This window comes from Lepisma saccharinum, chromosome 10, assembly GCF_977018435.1.
Source record: "Lepisma saccharinum chromosome 10, izLepSacc3.1, whole genome shotgun sequence".
Classification (NCBI taxonomy): Eukaryota; Metazoa; Arthropoda; class Insecta; order Zygentoma; family Lepismatidae; genus Lepisma; species Lepisma saccharinum.
In genome coordinates, this window is record NC_139238.1 from 88,693,943 (window position 1) to 88,713,355 (window position 19,413).

General features: G+C 40.3%; 1 protein-coding gene across 1 annotated transcript in view; it reads right to left on the minus strand.

Annotated features, from left to right (window-relative positions):
- LOC145994438 (putative multidrug resistance-associated protein lethal(2)03659) overlaps positions 1–19,413 on the minus strand; it is a 141,887-nt gene that overhangs the window by 90,493 nt on the left and 31,981 nt on the right. The window contains exons 2-7 of the mRNA XM_083130573.1: positions 15,881–15,971; positions 11,470–11,580; positions 10,772–10,906; positions 5,053–5,263; positions 3,123–3,342; positions 1,691–1,847 (exon numbers count right to left, since the gene is read on the minus strand). Of these exons, the coding sequence (XP_082986699.1) occupies positions 1,691–1,847; positions 3,123–3,342; positions 5,053–5,263; positions 10,772–10,906; positions 11,470–11,580; positions 15,881–15,971 (925 nt within the window). The remainder of the gene's footprint in view (positions 1–1,690; positions 1,848–3,122; positions 3,343–5,052; positions 5,264–10,771; positions 10,907–11,469; positions 11,581–15,880; positions 15,972–19,413) is intronic.

Here is a 19,413-nt window from a genome sequence, read left to right on the forward strand (position 1 = left end):
AGATGTAATTTAGTATATCTTACCAATACAGTGATAAACGAAAATGAAATAGATGATTGTAAGCTGAAACTACCAAGGCGGATGTTTTACATAAATGATTATTGTCAGCTTAAAATATTTAATTGTATACACTGGAGCAGTGGGGGCGACTAGCGACTCCCCCCCCCCACACACACACACACTTTTTGCTACTTTTGCCCCTGCACTATGCTAAATTTTATCTACCAATGGAAAACTGTCCTTGCCCCACAGTTTTGACACCTTGCAACCCTAGTTTTGGAACCCAATCGCCGCCACTGCGCTGGAGCATAGCACACGCTCTATAGCCTGACAAGTTAAGTCCCGATATGCGCAGATCGCTGGGGAGCACTTCCTATTACGTCATTCTCCCCACCACTCTTCTACGTACTGGTCTGTTCTTGAGAGTACCAGTGGTGGCAACTCAGCAAAATTAAGCTAAAACAAATATGACAAACAATTTTTACTGTGTGGATTGACGGTGCCGGCTCATATCAGTTTATCAGTGGTTCATTTGATTTAATCCGGTCTTTGAAGCACTGAAATGTTCTTGCTCTTTACTCTTGGCTGAATATTTTTGAAATGCAAAAATCAAATCATGCCGGGTCCAGCGAAATCCACAATCTGCTCTGGAAAGCCCCTTGGAGGACAGGCCAGATAAATTGTTTACAATGTTGCAACATATTTGCGAAATCAGAAGGAGTTACATAAACATAAGTATAATGTTGTCGAGTCCACAAGCGCCGCCACGGGAGTATCTAAATGGATGGTTTCTCAAGTTTTAAAAGAATTGGATTGGATTGATTTGTTGTTTTAAGTCCACTTTATGCACAGTAAGACTAATCGGGACTGGACCTACAGTTTAAAGTGGGATCCGAACCACTGTGTGTGTCCATCGGGAAACCGAATCTCGGACCCCTTGGTTACAAGGCGACGACGCTACCACTGCGCCATCGGGGAGGCCAAGTTTTAAAAGAGTCGTTGGCGAAAGGTGAGCTGAATTTCTGTACTCCGACAGGTAGAAAACAGCCCAGGAAAAAGCGAATACAAATTTCGTTGAAAATCCTCGGACCATTCCTCTCCCTCCAGGTTGCAACACTGCGAACCAACGTCGCTGCAGAGAATGGAGAGGGGAAATGTTGTGCGAGATGCGTCTTTGCAGCGTCTTGTTTTTAAACTTGTCAAGTTATAGTTGTGACCAAAATCACTGTGCGAAAGTAAATTTAAGCCACCGAAAGGTACATTGCTTCCCATTATTGCTCTTACTAGGTTTTATAGTTTACTGAGTTTGCAAAAGATATTTTACTTCCTCATTGCTTTGAGATTTTGTTTTATGTCTAGTTTACCCAGACCTCCGTGGCGTAATGGTTAGCATAAAGCGCTACGGCGCCAGAGGTCCAGAACTCGGAAATACCGGCCTGTGCGTGGGTGTTCCTTGTGAGTGTCCCATTATCAATTTCATAATATCATCACTCATCTTCACGATTAGCCAACTGATATCTGCCTCCGCCGTGTATCCATATTAATCGCTGCTAAATTTGATTAAAAGCTAATGATGAAGGTGGCACTCACAAGGGAATGCCCATGTCCAGGGCCGTTCGGTAGTGAGATCGTAATTGGAGCGCCGTACGCGCTCGGTTATCGAGCTTTCTGTGTTGAAGAAGCAACCTACCTTCTGAATTTTGTCAAGAACTGGGTAAATGTGGGCTCCATTGCTCGAATTTTAATTGTCCTCATGCCATGCAACACCTCTCCCATGGTGCTGTACCTGCCTTCACTTGTTAGCGTCACGGTCCCGGCTAAGACATCCTTACGATGGTCCCAGATAACTGCAAAATAAAGTTGTTTCTTTCTTGTTTCAGTTCATTTTAGCATCATTTTAATCTTTGAATTGTCACATAGTACATGCAAATCATTCCTACAACACAATACGTAAATCACAACAATCATTACTCATATCTAACTGTAGGTCAATACACCATTCCTGGTCAAAACTCAATAAAACTCTTTTTGAGCAAATTGGAGTTATTCCCCCCCCCCCAAAGGACAGGTATGTAAATGTAGAAACCGTTACTCAAGTCTACCCATGTAAACAAGGTACCAATAATAATAGAAATTTGGATATAAAAAACGAATGTATATAATAAATAATATACATAAATGACTGTTCTCATAAATAATTATTTATCTTATTATGGTCTACATAAAATGTAATGGAAACCTCTACAAATAACACATAGCAAATTATACAAAATCAATAATAAAATTTCATGACTTTTAGTCCAAAATTACACACGTTCGCTATTTCTATGTAGTCTTGGACCAAATAAAAATAGTTTTGATTTCGAAGGGTTTTTTTTTCTTTAAATTGTGACAATACTATATTAATAGAGAATTAATTTGTTTTATTAAGTGTGGTAGTATAATACATAGGAGAGTCCCATTACCTGCACATCTTTCTTGTAAAAAACAGTGTTATGTTCTTGCAAGTGTAAGTGATCTTTCCTTGAGTTTAAGGTGAAACCACTCATGGGTGTTTCCAGCGGGGTAAAGGGGGCAATTTTTCCCAGGTTAGTTAAAGGTCCAAGAATTGTAAATAAATTCAATTCCCGTCCGGAAGAGAAAATCAGCAAGTGTAAATGGGTTCTAGACCGTAAAGAACCTTTTTATATTTAAAGGATTTCAATTCGGTCCAGGAACCTTTTCTCCGGATGTATTTAAATACCGTTCAGTAACCTTCTTTCCGCGTCAATTTAAATCCGGTCCAAGTTCCGTGCTGAAATCACACAACTTGGACCGAATTAAAATTGTGCGAGAGAAAAAAAGTTCCGGTCTGTTGCGAAACCCAATAGAACCCATTAGAATGCATGGGTTCCTGGACCTTCAACAACACCCTGCTCGTTCCCCCCTTTGTATTTTCTGCCTACGGTCATGAATTATTTTGTATTTCATTGACAGTATCAATGATTAAAACTAGCAATGCAGGCAACGAGCATGATTCTAATGAACACTAAAATGACGAACACATTACACAAATTTCACCGACAATATGCAATGATTGTTGTAACAACATATTATTGCACCCACCGTCACCAAATACTTACTCGTCAAGGGCAGGCACAGGAAGACGAAGCAGACGGCAACGACACACAGGCGACCCATGAGTAACCACAAGAGGTAAGCCACGATGGGCGTCTGCACTATCATGATCCAGATGTAATGTACGCAGACGAAAGACAGGTGGAAACTGCTCTCCTCCCCAAACAGCAGCTGGAAGTCCCTCACGCTCAGGTCCCTGTTGCTTTCGTTGTGCAGGTACACCACCTGAAACAGCGCGTTATGTTACAAGCAGTGCTCAAAGTGAGGGGGGGGGGGATGCGAGAGATTCTAGCAAAATTTTCGCAGAGTATCCTCCGCCTGTTTTATTGTCACCATGTTAAACCACCGGAGCATACTCCCAGCTAATCTCAAAGCTCGATAAAGCATCTCACCAGCTAATATTTTCCACTTCAAGGCGCTGGTTACGAGTAAACAAAGGCGTTGCCGAAGAGCTCTTTCTCACCAAACTCCGGCCTCAGAACTCGAGCTCTTCCTCACCAAAGTCCAGCCTCAGAATTCGCCCTCTTCCTCGCCAAACTCCGGCCTCAGAACTCGAGCTCTTCCTCACCAAACTCCAGCCCCAGAACTCGAGCTCTTCCTCACCAAAGTCCAGCCTCAGAATTCGCCCTCTTCCTCGCCCAACTCCAGCCTCAGAGCTCGAGCTCTTCCTCACCAAACTCCAGTCTCAGAACTCGACCTCTTCCTCACCAAACTCCAGCCTCAGAATTCGCCCTCTTCCTCGCCAAACTCCGGCCTCAGAACTCGAGCTCTTCCTCACCAAACTCCAGCCCCAGAACTCGAGCTCTTCCTCACCAAAGTCCAGCCTCAGAATTCGCCCTCTTCCTCACCAAACTCCGGCCTCAGAACTCGAGCTCTTCCTCACCAAACTCCAGCCCCAGAACTCGAGCTCTTCCTCACCAAAGTCCAGCCTCAGAATTCGCCCTCTTCCTCACCAAACTCCGGCCTCAGAACTCGAGCTCTTCCTCACCAAACTCCAGCCCCAGAACTCGAGCTCTTCCTCACCAAAGTCCAGCCTCAGAATTCGCCCTCTTCCTCACCAAACTCCGGCCTCAGAACTCGAGCTCTTCCTCACCAAACTCCACCCCAGAACTCGAGCTCTTCCTCACCAAAGTCCAGCCTCAGAATTCGCCCTCTTCCTCGCCCAACTCCAGCCTCAGAACTCGACCTCTTCCTCACCAAACTCCAGTCTCAGAACTCGACCTCTTCCTCACCAAACTCCAGCCTCAGAATTCGCCCTCTTCCTCACCAAACTCCAGTCTCAGAACTCGACCTCTTCCTCACCAAACTCCAGCCTCAGAATTCGCCCTCTTCCTCGCCAAACTCCGGCCTCAGAACTCGAGCTCTTCCTCGCCCAACTCCAGCCTCAGAACTCTAGCTCTTCCTCGCCCAACTCCAGCCTCAGAACTCGAGCTCTTCCTCACCAAACTCCAGTCTCAGAACTCGATCTCGGCTTCTGCCACGAACGACCTCTACCTCACAAATCTCTGAGACCGATGGTCATAAAGAAGTCTGGCCTCCAGAGACTGAATTCCCTTGCGTTGAATTATATTGGAATGAAAGGAGACCTGTTTGTGCAGTAGTTGTGAAAATGGTTTTGTAGGTTTATCAATGAGTGAAGTAATGGGCCAAAACATTGCTGGTCGAGCGTCACTCGGATGATTGGCGCGCCACGGATGTTGAATATCTGTTGGATGATTGCTGGTACACCCACATTGATGTTGACTAAAACTCCTAAGAACCCTTGATACACGTGCTTAAATATATGTTTATGAAGGAAAAGCAATACTCATTTTGTGGTATTTTTTTAAAAAATTGGTTACTTATTATTCATGGAGGAAATGTTCATTGCAAATATACTAAACCAAGATAGGGGAAAACAACGTTGTTTCTAGATCCGTGTCGATAGTTAGTTACCTTTCTGTAGACAAGGGAGAAGCAGGCGATCCTGACCTTCATCCCGATCCGGTAGAACCCTGTGAGGCAGCTGTGTTGCAGAGCCACGTACGCGAGGGAAGAGAGGACGATGCCAGCGGCGTAAGAGTAGGCCCCGAAGTGCGTGTGCTTCACCGAAGGAGACTTCTCGAGGTACGAGATCAAGCCGGTTATCATGTAGGCTCTTCCTAGACTGGAAGAAAAAACAATGAGAAATTGAACTTGTTCCCTTATCCTGTGTCGTTGTACACTTCGCAACATCTTATTTGACCGCCCCGAAAGAATTCTAAGTCCCGAAATCGTAAACTTAGCAACATTGCACTTCAGCTCCAGGTGAGAGTAGCCAACTTTGAGTAGGTCCTTCCACTAGACGAAAAACGCTGCGGTGATAGGTTTTCAATTTAACACTTTCCATGAACTTAGAAACTATAAACCGCTATTATAATACTCAATCAAAAAAGAAATAATAAATTGGAAAAAGAACCTTCAGGGATATTTACGATTCTGCGTGTTCGACTTGAAATTTGGGAGGTTTGAAAAACTGAATAGAGTTTTTCTCCACCTGGAGGAAATTTCCATGAAGTTTGTCCAGAAAGAAGCAAATTTGTGAGTAGTTTATGCGACATTTTATTTACAATACCTTGCATAATATCGAACAGTTCTCAAAAACATATATTTTACACGACTTGTCGAGAAAATGTGCTTGAAACACAGGAAGGTGGGAGTCTTCATAAACGTCAACATGTTTTTAAGGGTGCAACGTCATTCAGTTAAAGTAGAGTAGTTGGTTAGGGGCTGCTATCCTTATTTTTCGTCAAGCGTGAAAGGTCGCGGGTTCAAATCCCATCCTCTCCTCTTTCTTTTCTTTATTTTTTTTTGTTTGCTGAACAGAATATTTAAAAAAAATGAATCCGATGCACACTCGAGGGACGTCCCTTCTGCGCATATTTTCCCTTAGAAGTTGGAGATTTCCAGGATTTAAAGTTAAAACTTTTCTTTTTAGTTATTGTTCACATGTTGTGTTAACACACACATCATGATTAATTCACAAATCACATATATGTATTCAGGATGCAAAATGTAATGTTATTTAAGTTATGTATTGTTTGTTCTTCACTGACACCTAAAATATTGATTATTTGATTTCGATATACTAAAAAAAGATATACAGTTATGTTGAATAGTGATGTAGTGCATTACTGTAACGAAGGGGAGCGTTTAATGAGTTCAAATTGCTAAGATTGGTAATTTTATGTCCGTTCCTTCGTAATGACTGTTGTCAATGCGTCTAAAACGAATAGTAAATCGCTAATTAACATAAATAAATTGTTATTGCGACGAAGGCCGATTCGATAAGAAACTACTAATAAGTATTTATATAGTGAGTGACAAACAAAAAAAAAATTCAAAACCTCATAATGATCGTTAATTCCTAACTGCTTTGTATCTAAAATGTTTGTCTTCTTTGAACAGAAAGTACGAGTATCAGATATAACAAACTTTCGGCACTAACTTTGCAATATTCGAAACCACCATTACAGATTTCGCTCTATGTAACTTGATTTTGCGCATTCCACGTAGCATGTGACTTCCTCCTAACATCGAAATAACTTCCTCCAACTATTTCCTTTCCTCTCGTGAAATACAGAGACCAATGTTAACTTCTTAGAAAGGTTTCATGTGGAAACGAATTCAGATAAAATCGAGAAACGCTGTAAGGGGAAAACGATGAACATGTCTAAAGGCGTTTTGTCATATTTTGTAAATTGTGTAAAAACTCCATGTTTTGAACAAGCAATCGTTTAGTTACGAAGTATTTTGTTGTTTGTGTAAAGTAGGAACAGGAGAGCGAAAAGGAGTAATTTGAACCAGACCCCGTTTGACAAGAAACTTCAGCTTTTTTCCAAAGACTGTATGAAAAGAGAGAGGAAAGGGATATTCAACCTTGAAAGATAATACTAACGAACTTCAAACTATGAAAAACATATTTTCGTGGTGGAAAACTCCAAGTCATTTTCGAAATATGAACTTGATTCTTTTCTGTATTATAAAGTGGAGGTATGGAACGATACGATCCCTCAGCAAGAAAATTTTAAGTAAGCTACCTCCAACTTTTTCAATGGTCATAATTACTAATTAGGATCCGGAAGTTGATGAAAAATCAACTTTTTGTCTGACCCTTAAAAACAATGCTAAACCTGATATCATGTCCGTTTCCCTTCAGTTAGAGCCGGAAAACACTTTCTATTTTACATTTTTTTTTTTTTTTTTTGCATTTTCGGCCTTTTTTGGCTTTTAGTTTATTTGTCAGTATTTTTTAAAGTTTTTGTTGCATTTTTACTTATTTTTGAGGTTTATTTTTCTCCTCCCCTGTTGTTTCGTGCATTTTAAATGCATTTACTAGTAAAACCTACACATTTAGATTTCTTGACATGGTCCTTTTAGCAAATTCACCATGAATCGCAAATACGGTCAATGGAAAAGCATAATATTATTCTTAACTGAAATGTTTGGCGATAGATTAAAATACTTTGTGTGTACATCTACTTTGAGGTTCTTTTTCTGGATACTATTATCGCTTTAATCTGTAGTTTTAAAGTATAATTAGTCACAATATTAAATGCAATTACACTCTGGTGTACGCGAAGCAGAACTGTATTTTCGGATGCTGGCGCCTCCCTGATGGCGTAGTGGTAGCGTCGTCGCCTTGTATTCAAGGTCCCGATTAGCCTTACTGTGCATAAAGTGGACTTAAAAAAAGCAACAAATCAACAAATCGGATGCTGGCCGACTACAGTATCATAGAAGGCCCACTCTGAAAGGAGATGAATTGATTGAGTTGGTGTTTTAAGTCAACTTTATGCATGGTAAGGCTAATCGGAACTTGACCTACAATTTAAAGTGGGATCCGAACCGAGTGCATAAAATAACGTGAACCGTGTGCTGTAGGGGTATCGTTTGCGAATGGAATGGAAGGTCATGGGTTCAAACCTACTTCCTTGCAAAATCTTTTTCGTGAAGTAAACGGCTTTGGACGAGAATGCTTATCTACGTTTCTTGGATATTTCCGTTGATATATATGCGATTTATGTCCAGCATTTCCGGATGCAGAAAGTTGATATGTAAGTTCTGAATATGTGTTAACTTATAACAGCTGAATGAAAGGAAAAGTATTTCCTAAAATCCTGCCAATCACTGAAAGATTAAAAACATTAGTAGAAGCATTACTTGAGGCATGCACAGAGGCGACGATTATGGAGTGTGGAGGGGCAGATGACCCCGCACTATGCTTAACATTATCTACCAAGGGAAAGGAACTGTCCTTGCCCCCCCCCCCCCCCAATCCCCCACCTTGCCCCATCAGTTTTGAAACTCAATCGCCGACACTGAGCATGCATCGCATAAATATTTACAGTAATATCATATAATATTATATTACGTTATTAGAACACTTCGTACTCGGCAAACAAAAAGGAAAAAATAATAAGGATAGGGTGGGATTTGAACCTACGATGTTTCGATCTTGACGAAAACAGTAAAAAAAAAAAGCGAAAGTGCTATTGCCTAACCAACTACTCCAGGAGATTGCTAACAGAAAACTCAGTAAAGCACGTTAATCTCAGTTGAAGCAACATTGTGCCGGAGTTTCGAACCATTTTTTGCCAAGAACCAAGGAAAAGACACACTTTGCAGAATCTTTTGGTGTTGTGCAAGGTATCTTTACTAAACATTTCGCATAAAATCATCATAAATTTGCCTTCTTGCATTCAAATGTGACCGCAATTCTTTCCAGGTGGATGAGAACCTGTTCAGTGTTTCACAATGCACATAAATTTCCCTATTTTCAAATTCAGAACGAAGAATCTTGAAATATTTTCAACATTCGTATTTCTACTTAACATTTTTTTGTCTACTCATATATTTTATTACTGCTTTAGGATATCTCTACTTTATGGAATGTGAAAGAATGAAAGAAAAAATCACAAGAGCGTTTTCATTCAGGAAGAAGAAATCTCGCAAAATTGGCTACTCTTAGTTGGCTCTGAAGAGCTATGCTGCCAAATTTACGAATTCCGGACTTTGAAATTTTTCAGGGCGGTCAAATAAGATGTTGCGGAGTGTACACAAATCATGCACTTTGAAATCTTATTATTTTGTGCTGTAAAAGCGATTGAAAAGCAGAGTGGTATTTGTAGAGGTTAACGGAGGTAAGTGACAGTCTGGACACTTACAAGGGCAATTGCGTCGCCAGCAATGTTTGTATACTCCGTTCTTGGAATCTCTATAGCGAGCGAACGAGGGCAAGTTTCTGCGCCAGTAGTGACTCGAGAGGGCTCGAACAATGAATATGTGAGAGGGAACCAGATTGCGTGGAGGTGGAAAAGCGACTGCAGCTATACCAGCTCCGCCCATTCGCTTTCTCCCCCTCTCCACCGTTATGCTCAGCCTTGCTCCACAGATTCATGGGATAGAGTATAGAGGATATAAATGTAAATTATTATTATGAAAAATTAATAATAACTATAATAATTATTATAAACTAGTAACTACAGAAATATTGTTCCCAAATTAGTGTTCATGTTATTAACATACTCTTCGGAAACTGTCCTACTTGATAGAACACATTAGTGAGTATCCAGTGGCATGGACGCCCGCAGAATTTTTTCCAGGGAGGGGCAAATAAATATTTTTTTTCCAGGGGGATCAAAGGAGGCATATTCCCCCCCGTAATAGTCATGCCCCCTCAAAACACACTGCTTTAGTCTGAAATAATTCTGTTCCTTCAACACCCTTATAATAATTAACATGAATTACTATGGCTGAAATGAAATTGTGTGTGAAATACAGGGTGTCCGGGCTAGAGGTAGGTATACAAAAATATATGGTTATAAAGAAAGAACTATACATTTTATGTTGTTGGGTAAATGCTCAATCGATAGAAAATCTCCCCGAGATTTGATCTTCATCATTTCAAGGTCAGCACAGAGTCGTATAGGTCGCGCATGCGCACAAATGTTCAGTGGGACGCGCTCTGGCAAGTCGAGCAGCGTACGCCTGATCTGAACTCTGCTAACCATAACACACACTGCTCTTTTCGTTGTGGCGTCCAAATGTTGACTGTCAGGCGTACACTCTACGCTGCTCGACTTGCCAGAGCGCGTCACACTGAACATTTGTGCGCTTGCGCGACCTATACGACTCTGTGCTGAACTTGAAATGATGACGATCAAATCTCGGGGAGATGTTCTATCGATTGAGCATTTACCCAACAACATAAAATGTATAGTTCTTTCTTTATAAACATGTATTTTTGTATACCTACCTCTAGTCCGGACACCCTGTATATACTTTTTAGGTGGACATTCGTTTTCCACAGAGAGGGCCTCCTCGATGGCGCAGTGGTAGCGTCGTCGCCTTGTAATCAAGGGGTACTGCGTTCGATACCCGGTGGAGGCACATAGTGGTTCGTATCCAACTTTAAACTGTAGGTCCAGTCCCGATTAGCCTTACTGTGCATAAAGTGGACTAAAAACGCCTAATCAATCAATTTTCCAACGTTCATGTCCAGTGGACCAACCGGTTTTCTTAAATTTTTGAAGCTTCTGGTCTGGCCGTTAATATATTGAAAGACATGGTTATGCTAGTTTATCCTAGGTTTAACCGAGCCAAAGTTCAGACGGGCCGTGGATGTCGATCTTACCAAACGAGCGTCTCGCTGGCGCACAGGAGACAGCCAAGGCCCATGAAGCGTCGTCCGAAAGCCTTCCACAGCACGGAGAACAGGCTGGGTCGCCTCCTCGTCTTCCTGGACAGGTTCAAAGCTTTGCTCCACTTTCTGAAATGTGAGATAAACTCCAAGTCAGCATATGGTACCAAAAATTATGGGTTCGAATGTGTCCAGTGTTATGGCTGCCATTGTTTCTGTACCTCGATAATGTTTTCAAACTTAAAGTAGCACTTAACCACCACCTTTCGTTGTTCAAACGACAACCTTGCTTCAGCCATGTTGCTTCACCGTCCTATCGCTCAAGGACATCGGCACCATCTGAGAACATTACACTACACCTTCGCGATCGTGTAATTTATATCTATTGGGACGACATTGAACTGCCCTCCTGCCCTAACATTAAATTAAAATTTCAATTTGTTCAAAAGATATTCACGAATAATGTGTGTATACATTTGTATGCATGTCGTATGTGTTTAGCAGACCACCAGAACATACTTTCTGAACACCCCTCGTAAAATTCACTGAGTTACATCGATGCAATGATTACAAAAGACTATTGAGTGTGATTGCTTAAACGTCAGAGTTTTAATTGTTACTATTATTGAATTCACAAAGATAAGTCCCAATTAGCAATACACTCAAATGGATTCAATTCTCTTCGGACGTACCTTTCCAATCTGTCTCCCAAGTGCTCCGAAGTGTTTCCGTTCTTTTGCTTCAGACCACCCTTTGTGCTCATCACCTTCTTGTTGAACATCCACCTCAAGGGTAGCTTCCACCTGTAAAAGTAGGCCCTAGCTTATTTCACACCCAGCTCATGCGCTTGCAATGCATTTCAATACAATGTATTCTTGGTCTATCATTACGACGATAGACTTGAATTATTTATTTCATTTTTTGTCTACAAAAGCATCGATTACTTTGATAAAATTGATTTTTGATTCTGTCATTCTTAATTGAAAGTGAAGCCAGACCACTAAGATGCTCCTAATTCATAGTACTGCGTAAAACACTTGCGTGCGTAGGGGGGAAATGAGGGGCTAGAGCCTCTCCCGACAGTTTGAAGAAAGCAATATTTTCCAATAAAAGCATTGAACAACTCTGGCGAAAACAAAGTGGTAAATACAAACTCCCCTTAAAATAGTCCCCGATTACCATTTTTGTCTTTGAAACACTTTTAAAACGAAAGTAAAAATGGTAATTAAGATATTTTATACACTATTTCCTCTTCGCCAGAACGCACCTATGTAATATCTACCTTTTAAATTTCAGAACCCTCTCAAAAAAAACCTGCGTGCGCCAGTGGCGTAAAGAATTTTCTTATATGTAATTTTTAATTTAGAAAACGATCTCTCTTAATTTTCTACTGTGACAGGGACAGTAAGGTGCATAAAACAATCCGTGCACACGTCAGCAATTGTGAGCAAATTGTGTCTATTGTCTAGCAAGATACTGATACTTTGAACCAGCTCCTTCGGTTGGTAAGTCTTTGGTTCTGACAGATTTCCCCAAAGTTCTTCTTTATCTTTTTGATTACTTTGGCAGAGAATTCACTTGAAATCCCCCACATACTTTCGTCGTTTCTTCAACAAGTGTTTCAAATGAGAGCGTTCCGTAAGAGATCACATGCAGCCAAAATATAAAGAGATTCTGCTTGAAATAACTTAGAAGTGGTATTTATCTGCTCCAAGATTTTACAGTGTTTAGCACAATTAACCCAAAAATTAGAAATATACTATCATTTCAATTTAAAACTATTATTAAACATCGCCATGTGTAGTGCAGACATAATAATTCATAATATGAATTAATGTAATGACATGACGTTAATTAGGCCTACATTACTTATTTTATCAAACTAGCATTAAATACAGTCCCTGCCAAAAGTTTAAGACCACCTTGTCATGTGTTTTTCAGACAAACAGAAAAAGTACATATGCGAGTGCTTTTCATGAAATAAACACTTTAATACAAAATTGGAATTATTATTTAATGTTATTGAAAGGTACATCAAGATCAAGAAAGTGTAAGGGCATATTACTGCACTTATAACTAATAGATGGAACTAAAGGTGCAAATTGTAAAATTATTAAATCTGAACTTTGAAAATATACTTAGAAACAAACATTTCTCCTGAAATTAGATGAATGAAGTGTGAAATTTTAATAGTCAATAGGTCCACCTTTAAGTTTCAAGCACATTTGCACACGTTTTCCCATGCTGCGGACCAATTTCTGGCATTCTTGAGGCGTAATCTCATTCCATACTTCGAAGATCTGTTCACGAAGTTCCTGGACATTCCTTGGCTGCCGTCTGGCTACACGACGAAGACCAATGGTATTCCATAGGTTTTCTATAGGATTCAGGTCCGGACTTCGTGCTGACCAAGGCAACAATGGGATTTCCCTCGCTTGAATCCAAGCCATTCTTACTGCTGACGTGTGGCAAGTCGCGTTGTCCTGCTGGAAGACGAAGTACCCATTGTGGAGCATCTGGGCGGACGGGGCCATGTTATCTTTCATTGTTTCGATGTATTCTCGTGAATCCATGGAGCCATGAATGAATCTCAAAATCGCGGTCCCTGCAGTAGACATGCATCTCCAGATCGTGACTGATTGACCCCCACCGTGAACAGCTTGCACGAGACATTCGGGGAGAAGTTTCTCGGTTGCTGTCCTCCGAACTCTCACTTTTCGGGAGCTCTACAGCACGAATCTCGATTCATCACTGAAAAGGACCGTACCCCAATGTTCCATGGACCAGTTTCTTCTATTTTTGCACCACTTCACACGATTTCTCTTATTTACATTGTTGAGCAATGGCTTTTTGAGAGGAGCGTAAGACGTAAGTCCACATTCCCCCCAGACGATGCGAAATGGTCATCTTTGAAACCATTTTATTAGTGGAATCTTCAAATTCCCTCATTCTCGCTGAAAGAGGGGCTTTACGGGTATTCTTTGCCACTCGCGATAATCTGGTCCTCGCATACAGACGTTACCCTGGGGCGGCCGCAGCGTGGTTTATCAACCACTGTACCTTGCTGCTTGAATTTGTTTATCGTGTTCGCCACGCAAGTTTTACTCACATTCAATGCGACTGGAATTTCTCTATGAGACCTATTGCATCTGTACATACCAATTATTTGCCATTTCACGGCCACGGGCACAGATTTTTTCCCCATTATCACGTAGCGTGCGATTCAAACAGCCTGTTTATTATCAAGTGTAACGAAAACAGGTTTGGACTTGCACAATGCTGCTACTCGAGATATGTCTTTCTGCGCCATCTATTGACACACATTTCAACTAATGACTGATAAAATTTGTTCACTCAAGCGCAGTCGCTGAGGAAGATATTGTTATCTGAAGACCTCTCAGTTTTCGCTGCATTTTTTTAATTTTGCGAATTTTAGAAAAAATATAAAACACGAGAAAAATCGGTTACGTGTATACACATTCATCTGTACTTCAAAATGCTGGATTTTTCAGTTAAGAAATTTGATTTTCCACTTTCGTATCTCAAGAACTACAAGACGTATACGAATATATTTTCGGCAATGTATGCCTCACACACACTATATTACTTCCATACAATTTCACTCCATATTTGTACAAAAAACTTTCGGTCAGGATTCATTTATATGAAAAATGTTGGTGGTCTTAAACTTTTGGTAGGGACTGTATTATGAACCCAATTGGCACAGTAGGCCTACAAACAACATAATTCATAAGGACATTATCTTTCCCCTCATAATACAAATGGGATCAATATTATTACTAGAGCCTGCATCTTTAGGTGCTGCACCAACCAAAAATAATGTTAGGCGCTTCCATATATGGAGTCTCGCTTTTTATGTATCGCCATATAGACTCATTCCGTGGTACATTGATCCCCTTAATTTGCACCTATTCTGCCCTTAAAACATGGTTGCAATGAGCGAATTAAAGTAAAAATGTGCCCTTATATGTGACGTTCTGTAAATCGAGGGAATTTTGTTACCACTACTTTCAACTAATTTGTGCATCCATAAAGCAACTGGAGAAAGGAGAACTTCCAGCCTCTGAACAGTGGCGGATTTCACAGAAACCAAGAAGAGTCTTCGAAGATTTGCTCTTCACAAACTGGAACACAGTTCGGCCAAAAATCCGGACATATTACGAGTTGTAAGTGGTGACGGATTATCATTAGAGGACAGGATTTTTCTGAAGTGTATCCTCTTAGTTTGTCTTGACGTGGAGAGGTCATTCTCCGCATGCAAACACTTCCACACCGAAGTTTTGAGTTTACTAACATAGAAAGGTACAACATAATTCAGTACAATTCATGCCTTTTGTATTCAGAAACCAGTGCCAGGGATGAGTGAGGATAAAGACTCAAGGATTCTCAACTGGTGAGTGTTCGTGTAATGAAAGTATATCTTCAATTCTCACAATTCTTTCTTTGTAATGTTTAAAATGAAAAATTATATGATGACATGAATGTACGTAGTTAAGGTTCTCTTGATTTTCTTGCACCTAAACATACGCCTATTTATTTTTAAGCTTTTTTTTCACCTAAACGATCAAAAGTTTGAACTTAAAGATTCGGGCTCTAATTATTACTTACTTCAGTCAATAATATCACTTTGGACACCAAATACACTGCTTAGAGGTTTCCTTTGTTGATTCGAATCCAACTTTAAACTGTAGGTCCAGTCCCGAATAACCTTTCTGTGCAAAAAGTGGACTTCAAACGTGTTAAGAATAATAGAAACACTGCATTCCATGATGTGTATTTGTTTGGTGATGCCTACTGGTGGCTGAGTGTAGAACTTATCAATGTTGGTGAGTAGTATGTGTGGTACATCACAGAGTATTCTGTGTTAACAGTCTCGACTACATGGACGTTGATTTTTTTCTCGATCGTTTTCTCTGTCTGTAATATTCTTATACGCTAAACACAATATATGCTAGTGCTTGAAATTGATACTTTGACTATTTCTTCAAATAACTTTAACAAAACGAAAACTCAATCTTCCTTTCCAAATGAATGATAATATCGATATTTGATTTAGCTTTGCTGGCGCACCCATAAACTCACCAGTAAAACAGCGTAGAAATTCTTCCAAAAATCTCGTCGGCTTCTGTTTGGACCAAGTCATCAGAAGCCATCCTCTCTAGCTTTTCCTTCACTGTAAAGATAACATACAGAACACATTCTAACGATAGCTACACAGATAGCTCACAAAAGCTAAGAATCACAGCCTACGAACAGGGACGGTTCAATATATAATTTTCATCCTAGCTAGGTGGATATTTGGTGCCCCTCCTCACTCTTTCCCCCTCCTCCCCCGCTCCTCCTACTTTCCACCTTCCTCCAATAAAAAACATAACCATGTTATATATTTACGGTTTTAATTACGAAAATATTACACTTATTTCAAAAATGATTTAATGCGTTACTGTTAAAGAACACGATTATTGTCGGTATGTGGGGTATTTAATACGTACAGAATGTTATCAAAGTAACAGTAATATCCTAGCTTAAATTGCTAGGAGATTAAAAGAAAAGCTGGCTGTATCCAAGAGTAAGTGGAAGCGTTTTTTTATGTTGATTATTAAGCTGGACACGGTGTTTGAAAAATATGATGAATAAGGATTTTCGGAATCCCATGTATTCCTTATGGGGAATCAACTTCAACATCAAATTATGGCTAATCAAATGGAAGTTTCGACTTTTCCGCAGGTGAAATGCGTCTTCAAACTGCCTTCTTTCCGTTGATATATTTTTCTATTACATCGGAAGTTTGATATTCCCAAGAGAAGAAATCAAATAATACTCCCATAAGTCCAATGCATTTCTCCTGGCCTGCTACGGCCATCCCGGCAGAATAGAGCTAAATTTCACCTTAAAAGGAGTTAAAACTGACTTTCAAGGAGCTGGATTTACGAAGTCTGGATAAAGTACATTCTTCCTAGGGTAATGTTAGTTGTCAAAGGGGTGGGGCGCTGCTATTACCGTTAACTCTAATTCTTAGTTTTCACCATCTAGATCCGGCGGCATCACCATCTCAATAATCCACCGATGGTCGTATGAAATCGAAAATAAAGGACTCTCTGATAACAATATTATGTCAATTTCACGTCAACACGGCGCTATAAAAAAAAATCGCTGGGATATAAGAGGGGTGGGCGACGCAGCCAATGTAACAATATCACGTCACGTGCAAAATGTATAACCATGACAAAAGTTGGTATCTGTAGGCCGGAACCAGTGATGGCATCATAGTGGGGCACGGGGGCAGGTGCCCCAGTTCACAGCCAAACTAGTGCACGAAGGAGCCAGATCTGGCTCCAAGAGAGCTAAGTTGGCAACACTGCTACGGGGGAAGAGCCCTGTGGAAACTGTCCCGCATGCCCTTAAAGGAATTCATGTTGAACTTTTTAAATATTTTGTGTATAGAAATAGATGCATTGTTGGCACAAGGACTAGAAACTACTAACTTATTTTCTGCACTATTTTGTATCGAAGTCAATTCGAACAGGATATGCATTTTCTACGCAGAGTTACAATGGGGAATTCTCCCATCCCCTAGAATTGTGCATCGCCTCTTCTAATTGCAAATGCGTATTTGTCATCGGAGGACGAACTTTGGTGGGAAATGCAAAGCACTCATTAGAAATATTGGTGACGTGGTTGTATTCACTGTTTGCTATTCTTTCGAATCATTTTCCTAACATAGTATAATAATATCAAGAAATGTCATGCTGGATGAATTTCACTTTTTTCGAACAGGATTTCATACCGCCAACCTCCGTGGTGTAGTGGTTATTATATTGCGCTGCAACGCCAGGGGTCCCGGATTCGAATCCCGGTCTGGGCATGACTGTTCTTTGTGAGTGTCTCTTAACCAATTTCATCATATCGTGACTCATTCTCATCGTCGCGATTAGCCTGAAGTGGCAGAAAGGCGATGCTAAATCAGCGGTGGCCGGTGGCTCTGAATCACGTGTGAAGTGTTGATAGGAAGAAATGTGGTAGTAGAGATAATTAGATCAATAGTAACACATACTTATTTGAAAATGGGTATAACTATTGGTCTAATTTGCTCTGCTGCCCATTTTTTTGCCTACTCGCTCTTCATCTAACGCAGAGCCACCAGTCGCCGCTGCGCTAAATAACAAAAGTCAAATCAAATCTAGGATTTCATACCATCTATCATCTGAATATGTCTCCATATTTTCTTAGGGTTGGCAATTTTTAAAAAAAGAAACAAGTATTTGTATGTTTTAAACGTTTTACACAGTAATCAAGAATAAAAAACATCTTTTAAACAAATTAAACGTTTAAAACATGTCTAAGAAGCCTTATTTTCTAAGAGACGTGGTTGATAAGGATTCTCTTAATCATCCAAGGAATGGTCGTGTTTCTAGTTATAAAGTAACCACTTGGCCAACTTCTTAAAATGCATTTATATATAATCATTTGTGTTGAGTTTATATTACTTGTAAATCTCACCTGCGGGCTGTTAGAAAAGGTTCAACTATTCCACGGTTGTCAGGTCCCCCACTATCCACTTGGTAGAGTGAGATTACTTTCGTAACATCTCTGGCTGTTTTGCATTGGCAGCCATGGAGCGAGTCATAAGTCCCGGAGCAGCCAATCAACAAACGAGCCGCTGGCGTCATCTCTACCCAGCACCTATCGCTATCCCTGTTTCACGCGCTCTCGATTGTTGGTAGGCTTACTAACTGGACTCGCGCGGTCAGCTGAGTTGTTATGGAAATAATTTGACTCTAGCTACTTTGTTTTTCGAAATATCACATCCAGGGACTGGGTTCCCACCCACAATTTCTTCTCCCCACCCGATTGCTCATCTAAACAGATTCAAGAAGTATTAATAAGTATTTTAAAAAATACGAATGCTTCAAAAAAATGTATTCTTGTCTTGGCTCCGTGCATATTTTTCTTAGTAAGATGTTTCGCAGTCTTTGAATTTACATTAGTTTACCGAGTAAGATAGCAAAATTTGTGGCAAAATATGTTGACGGATAATACTTATTATTTATAATTAACTAGCTGATTACCAGGGGTGTCTTACCCCCACAGTATTTCTTTCCAGATTGCAAGTGATACGCGTACCAAGTTTGGTTGAAATTGCTCCAGGCGTTCGAGAGTTATGCCGGAACAAACATACGCACATACATCCATTTTTATATACATAGATTCATAGATTGTATTCCTTCTTGAAAGCTTGAAACATAAGACTTCTGCTCGAGCTAACACTTCTATGGCTAGGAGTATTGCGATATCGATCTACATCCAAGTGCACTTTTTCCGAGGTGGGAGTACAAAATCATAAAGGACATGGTAAAAAAAAGATCAAATAAACAAAAACAAATGAAAGCATCTTCGCGTTACTTCCATATAGCATGCTCAAGAATTTCGATTCATGACTAGGCTTCTTTAACCTAGCGTTTGGGTAATTGCGCTCGTGTCATGGGCGTATTTAAGGGGGGTTCAACGAGCACAACCCCCCCTTATGGTTCAGTAAAATTACCAGATTACCTGTTCTATCCGCTTGTTCATAAGAATTTCTTCGGACTTATTTTATTCTCCTAAATTCGAGACGT